This window comes from Anolis carolinensis, chromosome X (assembly GCF_035594765.1).
Source record: "Anolis carolinensis isolate JA03-04 chromosome X, rAnoCar3.1.pri, whole genome shotgun sequence".
Lineage (NCBI taxonomy): Eukaryota > Metazoa > Chordata > Lepidosauria > Squamata > Dactyloidae > Anolis > Anolis carolinensis.
The window spans coordinates 10,527,903-10,555,897 of NC_085847.1; the positions used below are offsets into that span (position 1 = coordinate 10,527,903).

A 27,995-nucleotide genomic window follows, 5' to 3' on the forward strand; every position below is an offset into this window, starting at 1 on the left:
AGTAGAATATAAGTAGCCTATTTTTATTTAAACTCGGAACACAGGCTCATAGCGCAAGGGTTTTGTAAACAGTCTTGTTTAAATGAATTTAAGTAAAGCAAAGACACACACCCGCAATGCTTAAAAATTAAACACAAAAGAAAACTTTAAAAAACTCAATTTGTCGTTAAACGGAGTTGTTTTGTCTCCCGTGGACTCCATTATTTCTGTGCAAAATATTGCTTTACATATTGCTCTGTTGGCCTTCGCCCTCAACATCAACAGAGGAAACACAATTAAAAATTAGGCCCTGCGGGAAATAAACTTTCTTTCTCGGCAGAAATAAGTACGAATTGGTTATTATTAAAGTTGGGAAAGACCTGGAGGACTCAGCCAGAATTGTACTTTTCGAACAACAACAAACATCGGGATAGTTCAATCCATAGAGTTGTTTCTGACTGCAAAACTCAAATTTGAATGGTACTTAATTCTTGGAAATTATATCAGCGCACAATGTTCATTCATGGTGGGCTCATTCCCACAACTTAATGCCACCTATTTCACCCAAAAATCACTCGGAATATTCCGAGTTCCTCCACCCTTGCTTACTTAATAACTGCACACAAGAATTTTCCCAATGATTTGAAGTTTCTAAATTCCTACCTATATATAAAAAAAGAGATTTCAATGTAACACACACTCTCACACACAAGCTCTGATACCAGCTCAGTTTTGCATCCCAAACTTATTTTGTGTACAAAAGAAAGGAAAAAAGAGCAGCTGAAAGACCGCCAGTCTGCAATCATCAGGGCTGTTGCTTCATCTTCCGAAAAACGCAGATGTCTAAAGTTCCGTCCCTTTTTTGTTCAAAGCAAGAAAAAAAAAATACTCCTCCCACAACTCGTTCTTATACAGCCAACAGAATAAATTCTCCAACCAGTTGGTTTGAGCGGGAGATATTTCTCAAAAGAGTCTATTAAAAAAAATGAGAAGTTTTAATTGTAGGGGAGAAAAAAGGAAAGGCAATCTGTGTTTTCATCCGCTTTCTTCAAAGTCTTTCAAAAGGGAACAGAAATGCTTCCAAAGCAGCCGTCGTCTGTGAGCAACATTTCCAAAGGCGATCCGTTTCTGGCACTAACAAATGGGAGAAAACGGCTTGGAATAGTATGTGTGATGGGCTGGCCGTCGACGCCAATAGGTAATGCACTGGAGAAATAGGTTTTGTGCCGCACCTCGGGGCATGAGGCAAAACCAAGACAATTATCTTGCAAAACATAAGGCACTTACCCACTTTTCCAAGGAAATGCAGGGAGAGGGTGGTATGAGGCAAGAAGTCAACATTAACATGCAAGTTTAGAGAGACTGTCCCACCGTGGTAACATTTCAGACCCTTGCAAACTGCCAACTCCTCTTCCGTTACACATCTTGTCAGGTCCGAACCCCATTAGTCCGGGATCTTTGACGGTCATACTTGACAGATACAATCAGGAAAAGCAGAAGCGTCGCTCCTTGGATTGCCGCCAGCAGGAAGAAGTAATAATTGAGATGGCAGCCATTAATGTTGCCTGAAAAGAATAAAGGGACACGTGAAACACATGCCAGAAGGCGGCAAATAAAACGAACTATTTCAGTTGCACAACATGCCATTCCACATAAATCACATCACCTTCAAAACACATATACATATAAAAATCTATACAACTGATCTAAATACATATAAAAATACATATGGCAATAATAACGATAATAATAATAATAAATAAAACATGTATAAGTAGATAAAAGGGTGTAGTAGAGAGATATGTAGTAAAGTTGTAATGGAAAAGTCTAAAACTGATAAGAAATATGCATAAAGATGTTTTGATTCTGATTTTTCTTTCTTTTCTTTAATCATCCAGCAGTGTTTAGAATGAGGAAGTATCCAAGGACTCAGCGTCACAGTGGATAATGAAGCAACTGCTCCCCCTGTGGCCAGAATCGAGTATACCCTCAGGAAGCTGGAAAAGGTTAAATTGCCTCTGTGTCTGTCTCTGTCTCTGTGTTCATATGGCATTGAATTTTTGCCATGTATGTGTACATTGTGATCCACCCTGAGTCCCCTTCGGGGTGAGAAAGAAGGGCGGACTATAAATACTATAAATAAATAAAATAAATAAAATTATACGAGATAAGACATTATTAAAAACCATCATAATTAAAATAATAATAGCACTACTATGTCTATTGTTGAGGCCTGTGAAGCCTCTGAGGATGAGGGCGATGAGTTTCTGGTTGAGCCTGGGATTTCTGTGCGGGAAAACGAATGTGTTTAGACTGTAATTCCCATCAATCCTATCCACAGCGAGATCAGGCATCTCTGAAAATGTCAGCCACAGATGCAGGCGACACGTCACGAGAAAATGCTGCTAGAAGACATTGGCCATACAAATGACTGATTTGTGTGGGACACACTGGGCCACCGCTAAATTGAGGCGGAACATTTTTCATTAAACGCAACGCTTTGTTTTTTAAAAATCTGCTGGTAATACTGCTTCATGTCCAAAGGGAATGGGGTGTTGTGGGGAGCGGCAGAAGCGCTCTGGTCTCTGCGTCCTCACTTGTCTCCGAGTGCCAAGGTGAAATTACTTCAAATTACTGAAACCGAGGATTCAATTAAATGTATTTATAATCAAAAGCACTAAGAGCACTAAGAGGAATTGGGCTGACGTTTAAAATACAATATATTTCATCTGAAGAGCACGAGTGTTTGAAAAGTGGTAATTTTCCTTTCGCAGATCAAGACGTGAACTCTATAAAATCTCGGCCAAATAACTTCATTGTTTCAGAGGAGCGACTAGCACTTGAGGACTTATGGATAAATGAAGCAGGCAAAAGATTTGAGCCAAGACATTTAACAGAGAGCGGTACTGTGCAGGTGGGGCGGGGGGAAGATAGGCAGAGGAAAGAAAACCAATTAGCCTCAGAAAGTAATTGCACATGGGTCATCTGCTTCTGGTCACGGGCCCTGCATGAGGGTTTTTCTTGATGACTCAAACCAATTTCATTCATAGTCGCTGCATAATGGTAGACGCCTGGAAATGTTCCATTGGCGTTGCCTTCAAAAAATCCTGCAAATCTCTTGGGAAGAAGACAAGTGGACAAATGTCAGCCATATGGAAGAAGTAAAGACCACCAGCATTGACATGATGAGTTGAGATGATCCTCCAAGCAAGAGGAAGAAGGTGCATCAAACACTTGTTGTGATCACCTTCCAGTGGAAACCTATGTCCTCATTGTGACGGACCATGTGGCTCCAGAATAGGTCTCTACAGTCACCAAGACTCTACTCTTGGAAGACAAATCCTACTATGCATCAAGCAAGCACTTGTTGTAATCCTCTTCCAGGGGAAACCTATGTCCTCATTGTGACAGACCATGTGGATCTAGAATAGGTCTCCACAGTCACCAAGACTCTACTCTTGGAAGACAAATCCTACTATGCATCAAGCAAGCACTTGTTGTAATCATCTTCCAGGGGAAACCTATGTCCTCATTGTGACAGACCATGTGGATCTAGAATAGGTCTCCACAGTCACCAAGACTCTACTCTTGGAAGACAAGTCCTACTACACATCAAGCAAACACTTGTTGTGATCACCTTCCAGTGGAAACCTATGTCCTCATTGTGACAGACTATGTGGATCCAGAATAGGTCTTTACAGTCACCAAGACTCTACTCTTGGAAGACAGACATACTCTTGGAAGACAAATCCTACTATGCATCAAGGAAACACTTGTGGTGATCACCTTCTGGTGGAAACCTATGTCCTCATTGTGACAGACCATGTGGATCCAGAACAGGTCTCCACAGTCATCAAGACTCTACTCTTGGAAGACAGACATACTCTTGGAAGACAAATCCTACTATATGAGGCCAATGATGCACCTAGCTCAACATTCTGTCTCCCGCATCCCAACCAAACACTGCCATTCAGTAGACAAACTGAACATGGAGATTTCACTCCTAATAAATATTGATCGTTCTGTCTCCTATCACTGGTTGAAGACATTGCTAGACCAAGATGGTAGGGCGGATGCGGAACCTCACAGGCTACATTTGGCCCATACTTTGGGCCTTCCCATCCCTGCTCAGTATCAACACTTGCCTATTCTCAGCTCAGACATGATAAAGGAAACTTGAATATTCCACACCAGTGGGCCCAGTGAAGTATTTCACCATTACTCTGCTGTTTATTAGCATTTGACAATTGAAAAAATAATCACATATGATGGAATTGTGGCTTTTAAATGCCTTACCCAGCAAAAGCTGAAAAATGCAATTTCAAAAAAGCAGAAGGCAGAGATTTTGAAAATTATGATGTCTGCTGCTACGGAGCAAGCATTCTGCTTTCTTTCTCTCCCCGCCTCCCCAAACAAGCTAAGGATGGGAGAAGCAGCCTTACCCAAATCTGAGTGGTTACTCATCCAGCCAATCGATTTAATCGAGACCAGGGCCAGAAGCCCTGAGCCAACAAAAGATCCAATTCCGGAAAAAAAGAAAAAGAGACCCATGATGGCGCTCTGCATGGTTTTCGGAGCAGCTGAATAGGCAAATTCCAGACCTGGAACAATAGAAGAAGAAAGGAGTTATTGACATATTGTAACATCGATTATATTTAGGAGCAGAACGGAGGCCACGGAGTCTGGAATTCCAAATGCTCTAAATAAAAATATTCAGTAAACCTAACTCACATGCAGTCCAGCGTTTTGTTGATACTGCGCAGCTGTGGGAAGGGGTGACCGGTTGGTTGAGGACGCAAGCGGCAGAATTTAGTGGAGAAGGAGTTGCAAAGCTCCTTCATCACTATGATAAATGCCTAGATTTGAATGGCGACTACGTGAGATGTGGTATTTGGGTGTGGCTTTCAACTGCGTATGGTAAATGTTTCCTCCTATACTTTGTTCCCAGGTTCAAACCCCGGGAGCGGTGTGAGTGGCCGCTGTTAGCTCCAGCTTCTGCCAACCTAGCAGTTCGAAAACATGCCAATGTAAGTAGATCAATAGGTACTGCTCCGTCGGGAAGGTAACAGCGCTCCATGCAGTCATGACCTTGGAGGTGTCTACGGACAACGCCGGCTCTTCGGCTTAGAAATGGAGACGAGCACCAACACCCAGAGTCAGACATGACTGGACTTAATGTCAGGGGAAACCTTTACCTTTACCTATACTTTGTTCATTTTTAATTCCAAAATGTAATCTACTTTGTGGATAACCCTCGTATATATTATAACAGCGGTGGCTGTTCAAAGAGATCTACGGGCGAATGCAGCGCCTACCTGTGTGCATTTCAGAAGTGGAATTAATATCACCTGATCAAAGCTGTTTGATAGGGAAGGTAGGGTTGCTCCTGCATACCAAATCTAAAGCTCCTCGCGCAAAGAAAGGAGGAAAGGCGTCCTGCGTCTTCAAAGCAAACCAGATCGTAATTGCTACATTTAAACTTATTATGCAAATGAAAGGACTTCACACTACCAGCTCTGAATGCCCATTCAAGTGCTCGAGCCTCAAAAAAAACACGCGCTTGGAATCGACGGCTCTTTCAAGGTGCCGGACGCCTCGCTATTAATTCAGATAGCGATCAGAAGACTGAAACAAGCACTTTGTAGAGCCAAGTGAATGAGAGGGGACGACGCGGAAAAGCAATTAAGATTGGCAGGGAATCCTCAATTCAAACAAGGATATTTGTACCTCTCTCCAAGACTCTGATTTTTAGCAGGTGTTTTTTTGAAAAAGTTACGCACACAAAAATAACTGTGCTGGATACAGGCAGTTCCTGAGCACAATCCAAAGAGACTAGAGAGCTCTAAACAGGAGCATGCTATAGGTCAGGCCTGCACAACTTGCAGCCCTGTTTTATCCAATGGTCAAAAATACTGGAATTTGGAGACCAAAACAGCTGGAGGATAGTAGGTTGTGCAGGCTTGCTTTAGGTGGATGGAATCTAAGTTCTTTAACTGTTGTGTGTGTGCCTTCAAGATGCTCAATATAATAATAATAATAATACATTATTATTTTATTATGACACAGCAAACAAGATAGATATACTGGATTTACATTATTATTATTATTATTATTTTATTATGACACAGCAAACAAGATAGACATGCTGGATTTCATATCACAAAATCCCAAGTCGAACACTTCCCAAGTGTCTAGGACTGTGTGATGTATTTTCGGATGATGCGCGCAGATCCCAGCAGGGTGGCCTTTTGCAGTTGGCAGATCGTAATTTTGTCAACGTCTATTGTTTCCAAATGCCGGCTGAGATCTTTTGGCACGGCACCCAATGTGCCCATCACCACCGGGACCACCTGCACTGGTTTCTGCCAGAGTCTTTGTAGTTCAATCTTGAGGTCCTGGTAGCGGCTGAGTTTTTCCTGTTGTTTTTCGTCAATGCGACTGTCACCTGGGATGGCAACATCAATGATCCAAACCTTGTTCTTTTCCACAACTGTGATGTCTGGTGTGTTGTGTTCCAGAACTTTGTCAGTCTGGATTCGGAAGTCCCACAGGATCTTTGCGTGCTCATTTTCCAATACTTTTGCAGGTTTGTGATCCCACCAGTTCTTTGCTGCTGGCAGGTGGTACTTGAGGCATAAGTTCCAATGAATCATTTGGGCCACATAGTTGTGCCTCTGTTTGTAGTCTGTCTGTGCAATTTTCTTACAGCAGCTGAGGATATGATCAATGGTTTCGTCGGTTTCCTTGCAGAGTCTGCACTTTGTATCATCAGCTGATTTTTCGATCTTGGCCTTAATTGCCTTTGTTCTGATGTCTTGCTCCTGGGCTGCAAGGATCAGGCCTTCTGTCTCCTTCTTCAGTGTCCCATTTGTGAGCCAGAACCAGGTCTTCTCCTTATCAGCTTCTTCTTCTTCTTCTTCTTCTTCTTCTTCTTATTATTATTATTATTATTATTAACACAACAAGATGAGTCCACAGCAGACACTATGCTGGCTGTTGTATTGGATCACACGTCGAACACTTCCCAAGTGTTTATTATTATTATTATTATTATTATTATTATTATTATTATATGAGAGAAGCCTCCCAGAAGGATGGTAATACAGTAGAGTCTCACTTATCCAACACTCGCTTATCCAACGTTCTGGATTATCCAACGCATTTTTGTAGTCAATGTTTTCAATACATTGTGATATTTTGGTGCTAAATTTGTAAATACAGTAATTACAACATAACATGTCTGCGTATTGAACTACTTTTTCTGTCAAATTTGTTGTATAACATGATGTTTTGGTGATTAATTTGTAAAATCATAACCTAATTTGATGTGTAATAGGCTTTTCCTTCATCCCTCCTTATTATCCAACATATTGCTTATCCAAGCTTCTGCTGGCCCCTTTATGTTGGATAAGTGAGACTCTACTGTACATCCGGGAGTCCCCTGGGCAACGTCTCTGTAGATGGCCCATTCTCTCATGTTCGCAAGTTGCTTCTGACATGAATAAAACTAAAACTAAAATCCAGATTTGGATGCAGTGTTGTCTTCTAGCCTTCCTCCTTTTCTTCCTGTCGACTGAATTAAGAACACCTTGCCAACCGTTTTAAATCCTGGCTTGTTTCCATGCCCTTGCAAACCACCAAACGAGACCGAGCAAAATGTTTACAGAGGTGAGGTGAGGAGAGAAGGATGAACAGAGAACAGAGCCATTATTTAATGACAAGACCAAGCAAAAGAAGCCATGCAAAAGCCTGGGCTTTTCTTTCCTTTGGCTAATGAACCCTGGATGTGTGTGAAACAGACCAGAAAAATGAGCTTTTTGTGTCCCGCACTCACTCCTCTTACTTGTACATTCCCTTTCCGATAGAAAAGAGTGAGAAAGGTACCCAATAGGATTTATCAAGGCACAGATACATACAAAGATACTTGCTATTTAGTCAGGGCAGTAATTTACAAATTGGGGAGAGATTACATTATTACCAAGGGAGGAAAAGGGTAAAAATATCAAACCTCTGTGCCACAGTCCCAATCCCATTCCCACATCGCTACATTTTGTAAATAAAATGGCAAGAGTGTGAAACTAATGAGTTAGTGTAACCTCAACATTGTGGAATAACAAGGATATAAGTGTATCCCCTTTGAGAAATATTGTAACAGACGGCAGCAACACTTATATTTTTTACTGCAACAAGTGAGGTTGACACTTGAAGATGGGACAATAGTTTTCTCTTGAAAGATTAGAAACTAACCCATTAGTGATATGGGCCGAGCTGTGGGGCAGCTGGTTAGTAGCCATCTGCAATAAGTCACTACTGACCGAGAGGTCACGAGATCGAAGCCTGGGTTGGATTAAGCTCCCAACCATTAATAGTCTAGCTTGCTGTTGACCTATGCAGCTCGAAAGACAGTTGCATAGAAAATTTAGGTACCACTTTATGTGGGGAGGCTAATTTAACTAATGTACAACACCATAAAAATTTCCAGCAGCATGCAGAAAGGAATGAGGAAATACTCCATCAAGGACTCAGTGTCACAGTGAATGATGAAGCAGCAACTCCCCCTGTGGCTGGAATCGAGCATATCCTCATAAAAGCCAGAAGCTGGAAATGTTAAATAGCCTCTGTGTCTCTGTCTCTGTGTGTCGTATGTCTATGGTATTGAATGTTAGTACTTCCTCATTCCTTTCCACATGCTGCAAGAAGTTTTTATGGTGTCGTAAATTACAGTAGAGTCTCACTTATCCAAGCTAAATGGACCAGCAGAACCTTGGATAAGAGAATATCTTGGATAAAAAAGGAGGGATTAAGGAAAAGCCTACTAAATATCAAATTAGGTTATGATTTTACAAATTAAGCACTAAAACATCATGTTATACAACAAATTGGACAGAAATAGTAGTTCAATACGCAGTAATGTTATGTTGTAATTACTGTATTTACGAATTTAGCACCAAAATATCATGATATATTAAAAACTACAAAAATGCCTTGGATAATCCAGAACATTGGATAAGCGAGTCTTGGATAAGTGAGACTCTACTGTAGTTAAATTAGCCTCCCCACATAAAACGGTACCTAAATTTTCGACTCGACAGATGCAACTGTCTTTCGAGCTGCTTAGGTCAACAGCAAGCTAGGCTATTAAACAGTCAGGAGCTCAATCCGGCCCTGTTAAATTGCCTCTGTGTCTGTCTATATGTCGTATGTCTAATGGCATTGAATGTTTGCCATGTATATGTGCATTGTGATCTGCCCTGAGTCCCCTTTGGTGAGAAAGAAAGGCGGAATATAAATACTGTAAATAAATCAATAAATATAGAACACCTAACCTGATTTGGGAAGAAACAACAAAGAACATCTCACACATTTCAGGGTCTGGGGTTAGACAGTCTTAAAAAGCTAAGAATATAATATTTGGCATGAAGAAACATCACAGCAGAAACTTGACTAGGTCACGAATAAGGACTCAAACTTCCAAAGACTTACCCGCAATGCTTGCAAATATTTCACTGAAGCCGATCAGAATGTATTGAGGGACCTGCCACCAGACGGACATATCCGCTGCGTGATACACCGTTGTCCCGATCTTCTGATCGATCGTCTTTTCTTTCACAACTTTTAGCCGATCGCTTTCCAATATTCCTGCGGAGGAAAAAATATATACTCAACTTTATTTCACCTTTCACATTTTTCAAAATCCCCCTTCCTCCATTGTTGTTTAGTTTTTTATATTGAAAATATTTGTTTTGCTTTTGTGTCATAGATATCGTTTTGTGTAATTTGTTTTTCTGCATAGGTCTTTGGTTTGTATGCCTGACTGTAGGGTTACGGTCTTGAATAAAAATTAATGTTGAAAAAAACTCAAGGGTTTTTCAAACAAGGGAGCTGGTAGCCCAAAGCAGTCGGATCATTACTTCTCCCCATTCACGAGAGAAAGAATGAGGAGTTATCTGCTTTACAAGAGGATTACCTGAGCTAAGTAACCATCGCCTAAAGTAGATTTCCTCTTATTCACATGCAGAAATGCTCGACGTGCAGAAAGGGGGGCACAAAATAGAAAAAAAAACCAAGAGTGTTTTGAAAAATTCATTACGGAATTTCGGAGTTGTTGGATCTTGCATTAATGAGAATTACAGAAATCTATATCTCGTTCCGTGTGGATTAACAGAGAGAGACTGAGGAGCAACAGACACTCTTTCGCAGCGAGGCAAATCTCATTACGGTAAACAGACCGAGTGCCCGCTTTTCCCCAATGCAAAGCCAGGACTGTGGCAGCAGCAGGCACTGTGACACTTGGCAACAAAACAGATCCAGTGGTTGCTGGTTTTATGGAAATGCCATGCCACAGTAAGCATTTCCGTTTTCGGCACAGCTGGCCTCGTGCCTGGGGAAAAAAAAGGTAATTTCACTTTTGAACTCTGTGCCATCTGTGAGAAATGGGAAGCGCCACTCATTCACGCTTCCTCTTCCCTCCGCACTACTTCCGTCCACACTCATTCCACTTGGAGAGAAGTGGGAGACCACTGGGCAAACTGGGATGAGCGGCCGCTCGACTCTTTCATCCAAGAAGCAACGCTGCGGACAGCTTTCTTGCGATTTGGGGATTGGGGAAGTGAATTGATTCAAACTCTTTGGATATTAATAATCAATCTATATATTAAAAAATGTAATGTACGTTTCTAGGACTGAGTAAACAACAAAACCACTGAACCAAATCACACCAAATTTGGCCACAAAAGACATCGTCATCCAATCTATGTCTATCAAACAAAAAACCTGGAAAATAAAGTCCAAATTAGAGAACGAGGAAGAGCCGTTTTCAACCCTGGTTGCTGGTCAGAAAGGTAGGCCCCGCCCACTTCGTTTCCTAGCAATGGCACCGGAGTACAGCCAGGAGTCAGGCTTTTGAGGCTGCAAGGCTATTCACTGCTATTCCACCTGGCCAACAAAGCATTCCCATAAGCCACAGAAACACGTGGCCGGGCACAGCTAGTGAAAATGTGTATGTGTGTATGGGGCTGGGGTGTCCATTTACACAGCCAGCCTCCGGCCTTCACAAACAGCTTTAACCCACAGTGCTGGGAAGCCACCACAGCTCTCTCTGCAAGGACATTGCAGCTTACAGCGAGTGCCACATCCCAGGGTTCCTTTCTCTCTCCATTGGTGTGGAATTTGCATGACCCCGCCCACTGCCTCTCCCTTCACCCTCTCCTATTCTATGGCACACAACAACTGGACATAATAGAGAGAGAGGTTTGGGGAGAATTCACCATGATTTATAGAAGTTGTAAAGACTGGGATGTATAGTTCACTTGCAACCTAAGAGCACCCTGAACCCCACCAACGATGGACCTGGAACTAACTTGGCACACAGACCCAACATGGGCAACTTTGCATACTGGCGAGGTTTGGGGGTGATTGACTTTGACATCCAGGAGTTATAGTTCACCCATATTCAGAGATCACTGAACCCATCTGATGATGGATTTGGACCAAACTAGGCACAAAAATTCAACATGGCCAACTAGGAATATTGGTGGACTTTGGAGCTGATTGACCTTTAACTCTGGGAGTTATAGTTCACTTGTATTCCATGAGCCCTATGAACCCCACCAATGATGGATCTGGACCCAACACTGCCAACTTTGCATACTGGTGGACTTTGGGGTGATTGACCTTGGCATCAGAGAGTTATAGTTCACCTATAGTCAGAGAACATTAAAGCCAGCAGATGACAGATCTGGACCTAATTTGGCACACAGACCCAACTGTAAATACTGGTGGAGTTTGTGGAGGATTGACTCAAGATTTTGGGGAATTGTAGTTCATCCACATCCTTATGCATTTTCTACTGGGAGCATTAATAAAAAAAACAACAGGAAAAAGCATAACATTACTAATAATATTACCATATAATGATATAGTACAATATAGTAATGTAATGCTTATATTGTGCTATGCTAATAATATATTGTATGTTCATTTGATTTGTAAGCTGCTCTCACCTTCGGGGTGAGAAGAGCGGGACATAAATGTAGTAAATAAATAATAATAACAACATATGACCAAACTGCTATTACCTAATATCCAAAAACAAACAATGCCCTTTTCAAATAACCCAGGCACCGCCGAGTCCCCAAGCTAGTATATAATAAAAATGCTAAGAGCAATTTTGCCAGCTTTTTGAAAGATGGGAGTTAGAAGAGCACGACATTTCAGCACCGGATCGAAGATGCTTCTTGTTATTTAAAGTTTGGGATTAAATTTTTGGCTGTAATTGTTTTAAACTTCTACAAATGAAGTTGATTTTCCAGCTGAGCAACCTCCAATGCGGCTGATAAGGACGGACAATATAAGGCACAAAAGTAAGCGCGGGTGATGGTGGCTAAATCTAATCAGTCACATTAGTACACAATTTAGAAAGATATTTCAAAGATAATGGAAAGCCTCTAATAAGAGACTCCAAATTGCACCAGAGTGCTTGCTGCACAACAGACAGGCAGGCACAACATTGTAAACACACAAATCACAGCATGTTCGCATCAGAAACCATGTGTTCCTGGGCTGGTCTAAAATCAACCTGAAGTCAATTCCCAACCCAACTAAAAATAAACCCAAAACGTGTTACTGCTTGCCCATTTTCCAATTTGTAACTTTGTGCATGGAACAACCCATAACCAATATGATCTCTGGATTGGATTTCCGGAATGTGCTCTAAGGTGCTGCTGCCTCCAAAAAGCATTAAAAATATTTGCAATATAAACACACATCCCACCTCCATTGTTAAATCACTCTACTGGCTTTCAATTTGTTACTCAGTAAACTTCTTATATAGGACTATAAAGTCCTAAATAGCCTAGGATCAGAGTGTTTTAGAAGCCATACAAAAAGTACAATTCCCATATTTATTTATCATGTCAGAAGCGAGCTGAGGGTTGAGGTTCTGGGTTTTAACCTGCCACCTTTGGACTCTTGCTTGCTGAGGTGTTCCTGCAAGTATCTCGGTAGATCTTAGGAAGCTATTTCTTGATTTAAGACGTTGGCGTGCTGGTTGATATCTGAACAGAGGATGGGCCAGAGACGTCAATGCCTTGGTCCTTTCATTACTGGCTTGCAATATGCAACCAACCCATTAAGTAAAATACAGAAATCCTCAGCATCTACTAGGGCTTGGTTCCAGGATTCGTCGCAAATACCAAAACCTATGGATGCTCAAGTCCTATCATGTGAATTTTAACTTAGATTTTATTAGTAGTGGTCTTGTGTATATTTATTTTGTAATGTGCAGTTCAATAGTGTGTCTGTTTTAACCATGAGTTACAAGAAGAGGCAGGTAACCATTATTATTATTATTATTATTATTATTATATACAAGTGTGTAATAAAATGGCCTATATATGCCTTTCGCGACCCTCATCGTTCACCTTCAAGACCCTATTTGGGGTCCCGTCCCACCATTTAAGAAACTTTGGTTTAGACAAGCCAGCGTTCATACATCAGCAATAAACCCTGGCTTTTAACTAACTAGTTAACAAAGTTGAAATATATATTGAAAGTATTCCATTGCTCTGTCTGGATTACAGAAAGTTGGGCTCTCTTGGTTTGCAACTTCTGACTTTAAAACCCTTAAATGGCAATAAATTAACAGCATAAAGGATCTGCAGTCCTGCAACAAGGCATCGGAATTGACACAGAGAAAACCTGAAGAAGCAATCTTACTTTTAAGTCCCAATGACCTTGCTATAAGAACTCTGCTTGCCTACATATCAAAACGACCTTGCTCCTAATAAGGTAATTACCTCTATCATGGAAAGATGCCTTAATGGCCCTATAAAGTGTCCTTTGCTCTGATATATTGGGGGGATTACAAGCCCGCAAGATTAATTTATTAAACACGGCAACACTTTATCAATATGCCAGTGGTGGCAGGATACCAGGAGAAGGCTTGAGAGTAACCCTTGATACACTGTGGAAAGCAGGAAAATGTGAAGGAAACACGTAAGGCTGAGTTCCTGGAGAGCTGCAGCCAGCCAAAATAGTAAGCTACAATTCCTTGCCCTTGAACATTCTATATTATTTATTTATTTATTTATTAGACTTGTATACCGCTACTCCCAGTTTGGCTCGGAGCGGTTGTTGTTGTTGTTGTTATTATTATTATTATATTTTAACATGATTGTGAGTTCAGGAGTATTGTGCTCCAAATCTCTGTCAGTCTGAATTCGGAAGTCCCAGCAGTAGTTTTTTTATCATTATTATCATCATCATCATCATCATCATCATCATCATCATCATCATCATAGTATGACACAGCAAACAAGATATAGATGCTGGATTTCGTATTACAAAATCACAAGTCGAACACTTTCCAAGTGCTTAGGACTATTATTATTATTATCATCATCATAGTATGACACAGCAAACAAGATATATATGCTGGATTTCGTATTACAAAATCACAAGTCGAACACTTTCCAAGTGTTTAGGACTATTATTATTTACTATATTATTATTATTATTATTATTATTATTATTATTATTATTTATTATCATAGTTTGACACAGCAAACGAGATATATACACTGGATTTCGTATTACAAAATCACAAGTTGAACACTTCCCAAGTGTTTAGGACTATTATATTATTATTTACTTTATTATTATTATTATTATTACTATTATTATTATTGTTATTATAGTTTGACACAGCAAACGAGATATATATGCTGGATTTCGTATTACAAAATCACAAGTCGAACACTTCCCAAGTGTTTAGGACTATTATTATTATTATTATTATTAGTTAGTTAGTTAGTTATGGGAGTTACAAACCTAAACATCTGGAAGGCCCAGCTTCTGAAGTACACCTACACCTAGGACTCAGAGTGACTCAAAACTAATACAAGCTGGCCATTAACTTCTCCTGACCTGGAAGACTTCAAGATTCCTCTAGAACTCTGTCCAGACAAGAACGTTATCTGCTCTGCCTTGCTCCTCAACCTTTCCTGAGTTCCAAAAAAGTTGCATTGGATTTGCTCTTGCTCCAAGAACCTCAGGACAACATATGTGGCTCTTGAACATCATGTGTCCTGACTTTATCCTTACAACAATCCAATGAAGTCAAGTTGGACAAAGAACGAGAAACTGGACCAAGATACCCAAGTGGTCTCCTGACCGCAGCTCTGAATCAGTGCCCTGCTAGTTAAATAGTGGTGGACAACCGGTGGCTTTACAACATATGTTGTAAAGATTATCTCTCATCAGCCCTAAACATCGCATCCCCCCCCAGCCCCATTCTCTTGCCTGCAGCGAAGGCGGAACACATCACAAAGAACATCCCGACAGCAATTCTCTTCAGAGACGAGGGAAGGAGGCCGTTCCTTTTCAAGACGGGGTCAACCACTTTATCTTTCAAAGGGATGAGGATGAGGATCAGCACGGCATCAAACATGGTCAGCCAAGCAGCTGGGAACTGGGGAAAAAATGAGATACAAGAAAGAGAAGTTTTTTACATTCTGCTGAAATGGGATTCATAGACTCAAAGAGACCACAAGGGCCATCTAAGAAGAAGAACAACAACAACTTGTTTGTTACCCGACATAGTATGACACAGCAAAAGAGAAATATATATATGATGGATTTTGTATTATTATTATTATTATTGACACAAAGACATAGTATGACACAGCAAAGGAGATATATATATATATATATATATATATATATATATATATATATATATGCTGGATTTCATATTATTATTTTATTGTATGACACAGCAAACAAGATAGATATGCTGGATTTCGTTTCACAAAATCACAAGTCGAACACTTCCCAAGTGTTTAGGACTGCGTGATGTATTTTCGGATGATGCGTGCAGATCCCAGTAGGGTGGCCTTTTGCAGTTGACAGATCATAATTTTGTCAATGTCTATTGTTTTCAAACGCCGGCTGAGATCTTTATATATATATGCTGGATTTCATTTTATTATTATTATTATCATTATCATTATTATTATTATTGACACAAAGACATAGTATGACACAGCAAAAGATACATATATATATATATATATATGCTGGAATTCATTTTTTATTATTATTATCATTATTATTATTGACACAAAGACATAGTATGCCACAGCAATATATATATATGTGTGTGTGTATGTGTGTGTGTGTGCTGGATTTCGTATTATTATTATTATTTCATTTCTATCCCACTTTTTCCCATGGGTGGGATTCAAAGCGGAATATAAAATACAGTTCCATTCCAACCCACTCCATCAAGATCTAGATGTCCTTTGTGATCTTTTCCACTTGGATTTTAACCATGAAAATTAATTTGTTCATCTCCAAAAGGCAGGATACATAAGCTCCGAGTGATCATTAGTAATTTTCAAGGCGGCGATCACGCCTCTTTCCTAAACCGAGGACCAAAGGTCATTAAGGTCCGTGTAAGGCGTTTATTGCTCCGCTCATTCCGAAATCCTGTTAATAAAACCCCATCATCTTGCAGGAGGCAGAGACTCCATTAAATCCTATTAATTATGAAAGCACCTGTCTGCTGAATGATGGATGATGCCACTCACAGCCGATAAACAAAGACCTGTAAATTATTGAAATAAATATGCGCAAATATGGCATTTTAACAGCCATCAGCGCTAATATTAATGAGATGTGCGACACAAAGCAGTCGAAAGTCAATTACAAATTCCCCATTGCTGCCCCTAGTTTCAAAAACAACGTTCCTCAACATGAATTTGCTCAACTGCTTCTCACTGCTTGAACCATGCAATCTCCGTTTTGCATCCTCCTCCTCTTTCGATAGTGCATCCTATTGATCTACTCATATTTGCATACAGCCTGAAAGACTCACAGCAATCCAGCGATTCTGGCCATGAAAGATTCCGGCATTCGACAATAGGGTTGTTGTGTGTTTTCTGGGCTGTATGGCCATGTCCCAGAAGCATTCTCTCCTGACGTTTTGCCCACATCTATGCCAGGCATCCTACTGATCTACTCATATTTGCATACAGCCTGAAAGACTCACAGCAATCCAGCGATTCTGGCCATGAAAGATTCCGGCATTCGACAATAGGGTTGTTGTGTGTTTTCTGGGCTGTATGGCCATGTCCCAGAAGCATTCTCTCCTGACGTTTTGCCCACATCTATGCCAGGCATCCTACTGATCTACTCATATTTGCATACAGCCTGAAAGACTCACAGCAATCCAGCGATTCTGGCCATGAAAGATTCCAGCATTTGACAATAGGGTTGTTGTGTGTTTTCTGGGCTGTATGGCCATGTCCCAGAAGCATTCTCTCCTGACGTTTTGCCCACATCTATGCCAGGCATCCTACTGATCTACTCATATTTGCATACAGCCTGAAAGACTCACAGCAATCCAGCGATTCTGGCCATGAAAGATTCCGGCATTCGACAATAGGGTTGTTGTGTGTTTTCTGGGCTGTATGGCCATGTCCCAGAAGCATTCTCTCCTGACGTTTTGCCCACATCTATGCCAGGCATCCTACTGATCTACTCATATTTGCATACAGCCTGAAAGACTCACAGCAACTCAGCGATTCCAGCCATGAAAGATTCCGGCCTTCGACAATAGGGTTTTTGTGTGTTTTCTGGGCTGTATGGGCATGTTCCAGAAGCATCCTCTCCTGACGTTTCGCCCACATCTATGCCAGGTATCCTATTGATCTACTCACATTTGCATACAGCCTGAAAGACTCACAGCAACCCAATGATTCCGGCCATGAAAGATTCCGGTCTTTGACAATAGGGTTGTTGTGTATTTTCTGGGCTGTATGGGCATGTTCCAGAAGCATTCTCTCCTGACCTTTCGCCCACATCTATGCCAGGCATCCTAATGATCTACTCACATTTGCATACAGCCTGAAAGACTCACAGCAACCCAGCGATTCTGGCTATGAAAGATTCCGACCTTCGACAATAGGGTTGTTGTGTGTTTTCTGGGCTGTATGGCCATGTCCCAGAAGCATCCTCTCCTGACGTTTTGCCCACATCTATGCCAAGCATCCTATTGATCTACTCACAAGCGAAAGCAATCGAGATATATAGCAAGAACAAGGAACTGGTAGGGTCACGAGGATGAGGGAAGGACATTGTTATTATTCTAGTACCATGTGCAAAGAGCATCTGAGGATCTGCAGAATGTTTCCCCCCCTCTTTGTAAACATGTCCTCGTGGCCAGATTGTTCAAACAACGAGGCATTGTAATAAAACGTCCCCATTTCTTGCTTTCACAGCTCTAAACTCTTGCGAGGGAATGTGATGACAGGCTTGATAGAGACAAAAACACAGCATCTTCCTCTCCACGCATTTATTATTCCCCACTTACCGTATGGCTGGTCAAAGTGCTGTTAACGGTGGCATTGGAAAACTGCGGGATCCTCAAATGTAGGCTCTGGAGGACATACGTCGTCTGCATCTGATATTGAAAGAAAATATTACATTATACATTACTGCAAAATTACGAGATCTAGTGTCCAGGGCCGAGCTGAATGGTTCCCAGTCACCAACCTGAAAATAGACCGTCCAGTACGGTATGAGAGCCAAGAAGACGGGAATGATTTTCACAAGTGCTTTGACGTCTTCCACTTTGTCTTCCCTGAACGGTCCTCCGCGGGAAGCTTTGGCCATCTCAAAGAGGCTTTGTTTGGGAGGCTGGTAATGAAGGATACCCTGGTTATCCCTTTCAAAGAGAAAAGAAATAAAAGGGAAAGAGAAGAAAGATTTAAAAATTCAACATCACTAGAAAAGTCTTATATATCAGCCTCAAGCCCTGGAATTGAATCTGGCTCTCTTAGGCTTCTAAAAAGGTAATAATAATAATAATAATAATAATAATAATAATAATAACAACAACAACAATAATAACCAGCATATCTATCTTGTTTGCTGTGTCATAATAAAATAATAATAATAATAATAATAATAATAATAATAATAACAACAATGGCCACACAACAACCCTGTGATTCCGGCCATGAAAGCCTTCAACAACACGATGATGATGATGATGATGATGATGATGATGATGATGATGATGATGATGATGATAATAATAATGGCCATAGAGCCCGGAAAACACACAACAACCCTGTGATTCCGGCAATGAAAGCCTTCGACAACACAATACTAATAATAATAATAATAATAATAATAATAATAATAATAATAATGGCCATATAGCCTGGAAAACACACAACAACCCTGTGATTTCAGCCATGAAAGCCTTTGACTAATAATAATAATGGCCATATATCCTGGAAAACACACAACAACCCTGTGATTCCAGCCATAAAAGCCTTCGACAACACAATAATAATAATAATAATAATAATAATAATAATAATAATAATAGCCATACAGCCCGGAAAACGCACAACCCTGTGATTCCGGCAATAAAAGCCTTAAACAAAACAACAACAACAATAATAATAATAATAATAATAACAACAATGGCCATATAGCCCGGAAAACACACAACAACCCTGTGATTCCAGAAATGAAAGCCTTCGACAACACAATAATAATAATAATAATAATAATAATAATAATAATAATACGCATGTAAGGTTTTAATGAGATATGTTGTGTCTGCATACATGTTACTATTACAATTTATGTATTAACAGGGTTTAACCCTTGTGCCACTGAACTGCTGACTGGAAGGCTGGCTGAACTGCTGACCTGAAGGTTTGCAGTTTGAATCCACGAGGCGGGGTGAGCTCTCATCTGTCAGCCCTAGCTCCTTGCCAACCAAAACACTACCCAATCCCACACACACACACCATACCTGTTCCTAGGGTATTCATCGGACCTTTTCCGTGAACAGCAACAATAGGCGAGGATTTTAAACATGTCCGTGAAGGCACTGCCATCGGGGGGCTTGGTGATGAAGACGCTTTGACTGCACAGAAACACAAAGAAGGACACCCCGATGCAAACCGCTGGGATGATGTAGCCGGTGCGAAAATCCACATTCTGCTGGATGTATGCAATGCCTCCTAAGGACAGGATGGCCCCCAAGTTAATGCTCCAGTAAAACCAGTTGAAAAACCTCCGAGTGGCTTCAGGGCCTCGATCCTTGACCTGCAAGAGATGAATTACATTTAAAAAACACATATTTTGGGGTGGATCCAATTATCAGTTTCATCTACAGAAGGGCCATGAAATTATTACAAGACTATAACAATTACTTCCAATGCTCAACAGGATGATATCAGATCACCAAAGACAAAGCGACAGGCTGGTGTCAACATGAGCCTGCCAACTACAGGGAATATTTTAAAATCACCAAAAATTTGTTCACACACCTCTGAGGACTAACTTCATAGATAGTATGATATACTTAGAATCACAGAGTTGGAAGAGATCTCGTGGGCCATCCAGTCCATCCCCAATTGCAAGGATGGGTATAAAACACCAACACCAACCTTTGAATACCAAAGTAAATAGAAAAAAAAGATGGTAGGGCTGACAAGCCTAACAACACATGTAAGAGAAAAATATAGAAATATATACTCACACACACACCATAAAATGACTACCATATATACTCAAGTCTAAAGCAGGTTGGGGGCCCAAAAATATAGATTATAGGTTTTGATATGATCCGTGGAGAGGGGAAAATGCTAATGCCAACTTGGAAGTGATTTCCCCACTCAGGCATTCAAAAGGCCAGAAGCAGCACCACATCATATTATTTATTTTTAGTATTATTATTTCTATTATTATAATCACTATTACTATTTCTATTTATTATTTTTATTTATTATTATTTCTATTTATTATTATGATTTATTTTAAAATTTTATTATTTTAATCGACATTTTATTCTGCCTTACATGTCAAAGTTTATAGCCTTGTGCAGCATTTCTGTTTAAAGAGGTAAATGAATTTCCTTGGGAGGAGATAGCATTTGCTATAAGAATACCTCCACTAGGAAAACAAACATCGGAGAGACCCATTATACACAGAGGGCAAAGCTCGGGATAAACGCACGTTTCTGCTCAATCACAAAGTTGCCATCTTAAGAGAAAAATAACACAACGCAACACAGTTTGTCTGTCATTAACATCATCTTTATTTACATTCTGTTAAAGGCAACTATTGGCCAATTTTGACTAGACTAGATGTGTGAAAGCAACGGCTGAATGGTGAGTCCCCATGTGACTAAATTCTGCTCTCTTGGCAGAGATAATCGCTACCAGGAATGCAGCTGAGCTCCCAACGCTATGGTGGGCTTATCCAGTTGTGATAAGGGTTCCAGCCAGTCTGAGAAAAAACATACAGAAAGCAGAAAATTCCAATGGAAAGATAGCCATCTTTGTAATCTTCGCAATGTATGGACAAGGGTCTATGGTATTTTCACTCTGTATTTTCAATTCAGCGGGCTGCATCCACATCATTTTTAGAAGTGGAAAAATATAGAATGCACAAGGCAAAAACCAAAAGGAAAAGCTCACCCCTATCTTGGGTCAATAACCCTAAATGCTTCCGCGAAAAGGGTTTTATTCCATGGGTCTCTCAGGGGAGAAATTGTTTCCTTTTCTTGTATCTTAAGAGGACACAATCAGAAACGAAAGAGGCAAAATAAACAAAAATCAATCACGACGTGTGACACAAGAACAGGAAGCAGCCAGAGCTCAATGTTACACAAAAGAGGAACTAGAAGATGATGGGGGAAAAACACGTAAACTCCTGTTCTTCAGAAGTTCAAAGAATGCAGTGCTTTGAATCGACATTTCTGGGTAGCGGAAAAGAGAGAAATCATAAACTACTGTATTCGATCCATGACTCCAGAGCTCAGGAAAGTCCCCATTTTGGACTGCACCTAGCAGAAACCCCAAGGCAACATCCAAACTGGGAGATACTGGGAGCTGCTGTCCAAAAATGGAACTTCGAAACTCTGGGTTGACTTTTCCATTCGGTTATGAGAGAAATCTACTATGTAACCTGTCTACTGGTCCTTCTAGTACAAGTGGTTCTCAACCTGTGGGTCCCCAGATGTTTTGATGGGATTTCTGGGATCTTATTTTAAGTGAACCAGATGTATGTTGTATTTTGTGTTTGCATTGTCTGTGCTTGATAAGGCCAACTGGCTAATCAATACATTGTTGTTGTTGTTGGATTTCTGGGAGTTGTAGACCAAAACACCTGGGGATCCAAGAGGTTGAGAACCACGGTTCTAGTAGAATATTATCATCTTCATAGCTCGGCGACATAAAGCCATGAAGATGTGCTTGGCCAATGGGGATGAATGACAGGAGATGAAGACAAACCCTACCTAGAGGACCACATCTTTTCCCAACCTTGGTCTACTCGCAGATAAGTTCTCTGAGAACTTAGAGAAGAACTCTCTAAGGCTGTATTTCCATCCATTACTATCTGACTGTTGAACTGGGAGACGCTGGGGATCAAGCCCAGGACCTTCTCTTGGTAAAGTCTCATGACCTCAAAAACCAGACCATTGGTCCATCTAGCCCTCTATCATCATTCTTAGAGATAGCATTGGCCCACACACATTTTGGCACCTCAAATGTTAACCCTGTTTCTGGATATATTTGACCTGCTGATTCCAAAAATGGCACCAGTCTACCCCTATCAGCTCTAGTTTTTGAGATGCAGAACATACGGCACCTACCAGTTGCCATCTACTTACCATAGAAGACCACGATAACCATATCTAAGAAAACCAGAATAACCATATCTAGTAAAAGAGAGCTGAATTTAGTCTTTTCCCCAAATAACCCCTGAGACAAGCCTAACAATCAAGACACCAGGAACATTTTTTGGTTGGGCTGTGCAATCAATAGACATTGTAGAACATAGTCAAAGGTCAACACTACAAAGCAAGGAAACCATACCGAAAAGTTGCATGTAAGACGGGAAATGCCCATTCAAGTAAACCAGATATGTAAGTCACAACACATTTCAACCAACATCAGGTACTGCTAGAGCAGTGGTTCTCAACCTGTGGGTCTCCAGATGTTTGGGCCTTCAACTCCCAGAAATCCAAACTGGCTGGGATTTCTGGGAGTTGTAGGCCAAAACATTTGGGGACCCACAGGTTGAAAACTACTGAGCTACATTCTTGTTTGCCTGGCTATCTAAACAATGGGTGGCAAAGGTGTTGGCGAAGCTTGAATAGACTCCGAGAAAGGAGTCCTTGCATAGGAACCGGAGAGACTGGGCTACTTGTATCTATATATATAAAAGAGTGATGGCATCAGGGCAGCGGACAAAACAACAAAACTACAGGCCCCCCAACCTCGAAATTTGACAACACAACCCATCATTCATGGCTCTAGGTTGATACAACAAAAAGAAAAGAAAAATAAAGTCCTAATTACAGGGAGAGGAATAATAGTTTTTATCCAATTGCTGCCAGTTAGAAGGCTAAGCTCCGCCCACTTGGTCTCCTAGCAACCTACTCAGCCCAGGGGACAGGCACAGTTAGGCCTCACTTAGGCCTCTTCCACAGATTATCAGATTTTAACTGGATTATATGGCAGTGTAGACTCAAGGCCCTTCCACACAGCTATATAACCCATTTAGAATCTTATCTGCTTTGAACTGGATTATCTTGACTCCACACTGCCATATAATCCACTTCAGTGTGCATACTAAACATAAGGACTACCATACAACAGACATTCAATACCACCACTACCTCAACAATTTCTCACCAACACCACCAGACAACGCCACAGCAACGCGTGGATGGGCACAGCTAGTATATATATATAATATTGATTATATTATAATGGAATACAATATTATACTACTAATAATACAATATAATAATATTTATTATATATTATATATTAAATGTAATATTACTAATAATATTACCATATAATGATATAGTACAATATAGTAATTTAATGCTTATATTGTGCTATGCTAATAATATATTGTATGTTCATTTGATTTATAAGCCACTTTGAGTCCCCTTCGGGGTGAGAAGAGCGGGATATAAATGTAGTAAATAAATAAATACTTAAAAAAAATAAAACAAATTGGCTGCAAATTGCTCATGATTCCCTGCTAATAAAAAGTTTTTTTGGTACAGTCTTCAGGGTCACTAAAATGTTGCTAACATGGCATGCTTGGGGTTTTTTTTTTCCAGAAACTACGGGCTGAATGGTACCAAATTTAGGAGACGGAAGAGAAAAACAAAGGGAATGTTTGTCTCTCCTCATACTGGGAAATGTGATTTCACGGAACTCTCAGAAATAATAATAATAACTTTATTTTTGTACCCCACCTCCATCTCCCTAAAGGGGCTCCTAAGGAACACAGCAGGTTACACTTTGTCCTCTTCCAGTCTCCTAAATATTAAAAAATTCCTGAATTTCAATTTTAATAACTGACCAGAAAGAATGGAGATTCCAGTGACCAAAAAATGCAAAATGCAAGATTCTCAGCACGCAGGGCCCAAAGCCTCATTCAAGAGGCAAGAACTTCACTTCTGTTTGTACCGACATAAGAGCAACCTCTGTCCTTTGGAAGTACAAGTGCTATCCCAAAATTTATTTTAATTGCCATGGGTCAATGCTATGAAATCCTGGGATTTGTACTTTGGCACAACACCAGCATCCCTTGCAGAAAACGAATGGCTGAGGATCTTTTAAAATGACAACTCCCGTGACTCTAGTATTGAATTATGGTTGTTGAAAATGTTTCGAACTTCATTATTTCAACAGTGTGGACACAGCATAGGTTGTTTTGCCTGCCAAAGAGTCCCATGTGGCTCCAAAGTCTTGTGACTTCTTTGCCGGAGCCTCTCAATCCACACAGAGGAAATGACCCAATACCATTGTTTGCTTGACTCACACAAGAAGCGAGATTTGATTTATTCAGAGCTCTGATTTCAGAAATGAATGACTAAAAGAGGAAGGAAAGGAAGAGATTGGTTAATCAAACCCATCTTGACCGTTCCTGATTGAGTCTCCCAAACTCACAAACGTGGTCGTCAACAGATTGTCTGGTTTGCTGTAATTTCTAGAAACAAATATATTTTTAAATAAACGGAAAGTATGCAAATGTGTGGAGAGTCAGGACGATATCAAACTAAACACAAGCCTAAAAGTGAAAAAAGTTCTGTGTAAAATGAAATGACAATCTTTGACGGAAAGAGAAGATCAATATCTCGGCCAAGTAATGTAATTAATATCGATCTGCTTGCTATGAACCACGTTTCAAAGAATCCTGGAGTCAGGAATGAAAGGAGAGGAGTGGAAGAAAGACGTGGTTTCAGAACCTGGACTTGGAAAATCCAAGTTCAAATCCACACTGAGCCAAGAAGTTCAATGGACCAACCAAGCTCTCTCCGTTTAACCTATCTCTTTTTTATGATTTATAATAGTCTTGTAGAGTTTATTGAAAAACCGCAAAATAGCGAATCCACGAAAAGTGAACCATGAAGTAGTGAGGGAACACTGTAATGTATTGTAAGTTATTATTATTAATTGATACCCTTCTCCAAATTAATCTGTATTACCTGATACTGTGTAGTATGTGTCTGTTTAGCACATTTCTGTTTTGAAGGTTCTGTAAACTCCTATATGTTATACACTTAACAGCTGCGGGTATTGTATTATTATTATTATTAATTTATACCCTTCTCCAAATTAATCTGCATTACCTGATACTGTGTAGTATGTGTTACTGTTTTGAACAGAACATAAACTCCTGTATGTTATACATTTAACAGCTGCAGATATTGTATTGTAAGTTATTATTATTATTATTATTATTATTATTAATTGATACCCTTCTCCAAATTAATCTGTATTACCTGATATTGTGTAGTATGTGTCTGTTTAGCACATTTCTGGGTTGTTGTATGTCTTTCGGGCTGTGTGGCCATGTTCCAGAAGTATTCTCTCCTGACGTTTCGCCCACATCTATGGCAGGCATCCTCAGGGGTTGTGAGGCATGGATAAACTAGGCAAGGAAGGTAAATATATATCTGTGGAGAGTCCAGGGTGTGACAAGAGTCCTTTGTCAGTTGGAAGCCAGTTAATGTTGTAATTAATCACCCTAATTAGCATTGGAAAGGTTTGTCTCTTGCCTGGGGGGCATCCTTTGTTCAGAGTCATTAGCCGTCCCTGGGGCTCCTCTGCCCTCTGAGGATGCCTGCCGTAGATGTGGCTGAAACGTCAGGAGAGAATACTTCTGGAACATGGCCACACAGCCTGAAAGACATACAACAACCCTGTGATCCCGGCCATGAAAGCCTTCGACAACACATAGCACATTTCTGTTTTGAATGTTCTGTAAACTCCTGTATGTTATACACTTAACAGCTGCGGGCATTGCATTGTAAGTTATTATTATTATTATTAATTGATACCATTCTCCAAATTAATCTGTATTACCTGATATTGTGTAGTATGTGTCTGTTTTGAATGTTCTGTAAACTCCTGTATGTTATACACTTAACAGCTGCAGGTATTGTATTATTATTATTAATTGATACCCTTCTCCAAATTAATCTGTATTACCTGATATTGTGTAGTATGTGTTACTACTTTGAATATTCTGTAAACTCCTGTATGTTATACACTTAACAGCTATATTGTATTGTAAGTTATTACTATTATTATTATTGATACCCTTCTCCAAATTAATCTGTATTACCTGATATTGTGTAGTATGTGTCTGTTTTGAATGTTCTGTAATCTCCTGTATGTTATACACTTAACAGCTGCGGGTATTGTATTATTATTATTATTATTATTAATTGATACCCTTCTCCAAATTAATCTTTATTGCCTGATATTGTGTAGTATGTGTTACTACTTTGAATATTCTGTAAACTCCTGTATGTTATACACTTAACAGCTATATTGTATTGTAAGTTATTACTATTATTATTATTGATACCCTTCTCCAAATTAATTTGTAAAGAATTTGTTAGATCCAACGGCGCACGAGACTCGAGGCAATGCGGTACTCCACCTGATCGGCTCCGAAGGGCGTGATGTTGGCCTTGACGGACCCGACGCTGATGCCCACGAGCACCAGGCCAACGAAGGTGGCGGCGAGGCAATAGCGGGTGGCTCCTTCCAGATGGCACGGCGGTGACGTCACGTTGGCGTCCAGGGGCGCAGAGCAGTTCTCCACGGGCCACGGGTGCATTTCGCCGCAGAGCCACTGCCGGGTGGTGGGGAAGGCCATGGCCGGGAAGGCCAGCATCCCCAGCAGGTACAAGGCCATGCTGACCAAGATGGTGGGGAACTTGCCCAGGAGGGCGTCCGCCAGCCAGCCCCCAAAGGGCGAGACCAGGTAGGTGATGCCCATGAAGAGCAGCAGGGCCTGGCTGGCCTGGGCCCCTTCCCAGTTGTACGGGGTGCCGTTGAGGAAGAGCACCAGGTTGCACGTGATGCCGTAGAAGGCCACACGCTCCAGAAGCTCGGCCAGGAGCACGGCCGCACACGCCAAGCGCCGCCCGTGGAACACGGATGGGGTGCGGGGCGGCTCTCCGAGGAGCGGGCTCCGCTCACTGGCCTGGGCCTCTTCCATGGGGATGATGGGAGGTGCAACTCTCCAGGCCTGGCCCTGCTTCAAGGCACAACAACTTCCAGAAAGGGTTCAAACTAGGCCTCCAAACTCCAGGCCCAGCTAGTGCCCACTCTCAAGTCAATACAGTTTGAGGGGTTGGGGGTGGTGGTCTAGAAGAGACAAGGCTGTCCTTTTGGGGGGTCCCTGACCCTTCTTAGGGGTCCCAACCCCTCCTAATAGGGCCTCCAAACTCACCCCCTTGACTGCCCCACCCGGGATTCGAACTCGCACAAAAGCTGCTCGGCTCTTCCTCTTTCGGGCTCCCCCTCCCCCCGATCCAAGAGAATCTGCCCTTCCCAGACCCTCGCCTCCTCCCTCGGCGGCGGCAGCGAACTTCTCCCTCTCTCTCTCTCTCTTTCCGCGCTTGGAATGCCCAGGTTCTCTGGAGAGCCCGCCTCCTCAGC

At 41.0% G+C, this 27,995-nt stretch overlaps 1 protein-coding gene across 1 annotated transcript; it reads right to left on the bottom strand.

Moving 5' to 3' along the window:
• Nucleotides 1-2: 2 nt before the first annotated feature.
• On the bottom strand, nucleotides 3-27,989 carry slc15a4 (solute carrier family 15 member 4). Its single transcript, XM_062958429.1, has 8 exons — nucleotides 26,989-27,989; nucleotides 19,814-20,109; nucleotides 18,535-18,706; nucleotides 18,353-18,442; nucleotides 15,280-15,448; nucleotides 9,463-9,618; nucleotides 4,422-4,580; nucleotides 3-1,544 (listed from the first exon to the last, which is right to left on the bottom strand). The coding sequence occupies exons 1-8, from the start codon at nucleotides 27,550-27,552 to the stop codon at nucleotides 1,408-1,410; spliced, it is 1,743 nt and encodes a 580-aa protein (XP_062814499.1). The 5' UTR covers nucleotides 27,553-27,989; the 3' UTR covers nucleotides 3-1,407.
• Between the last annotated feature and the right edge of the window lie 6 nt (nucleotides 27,990-27,995).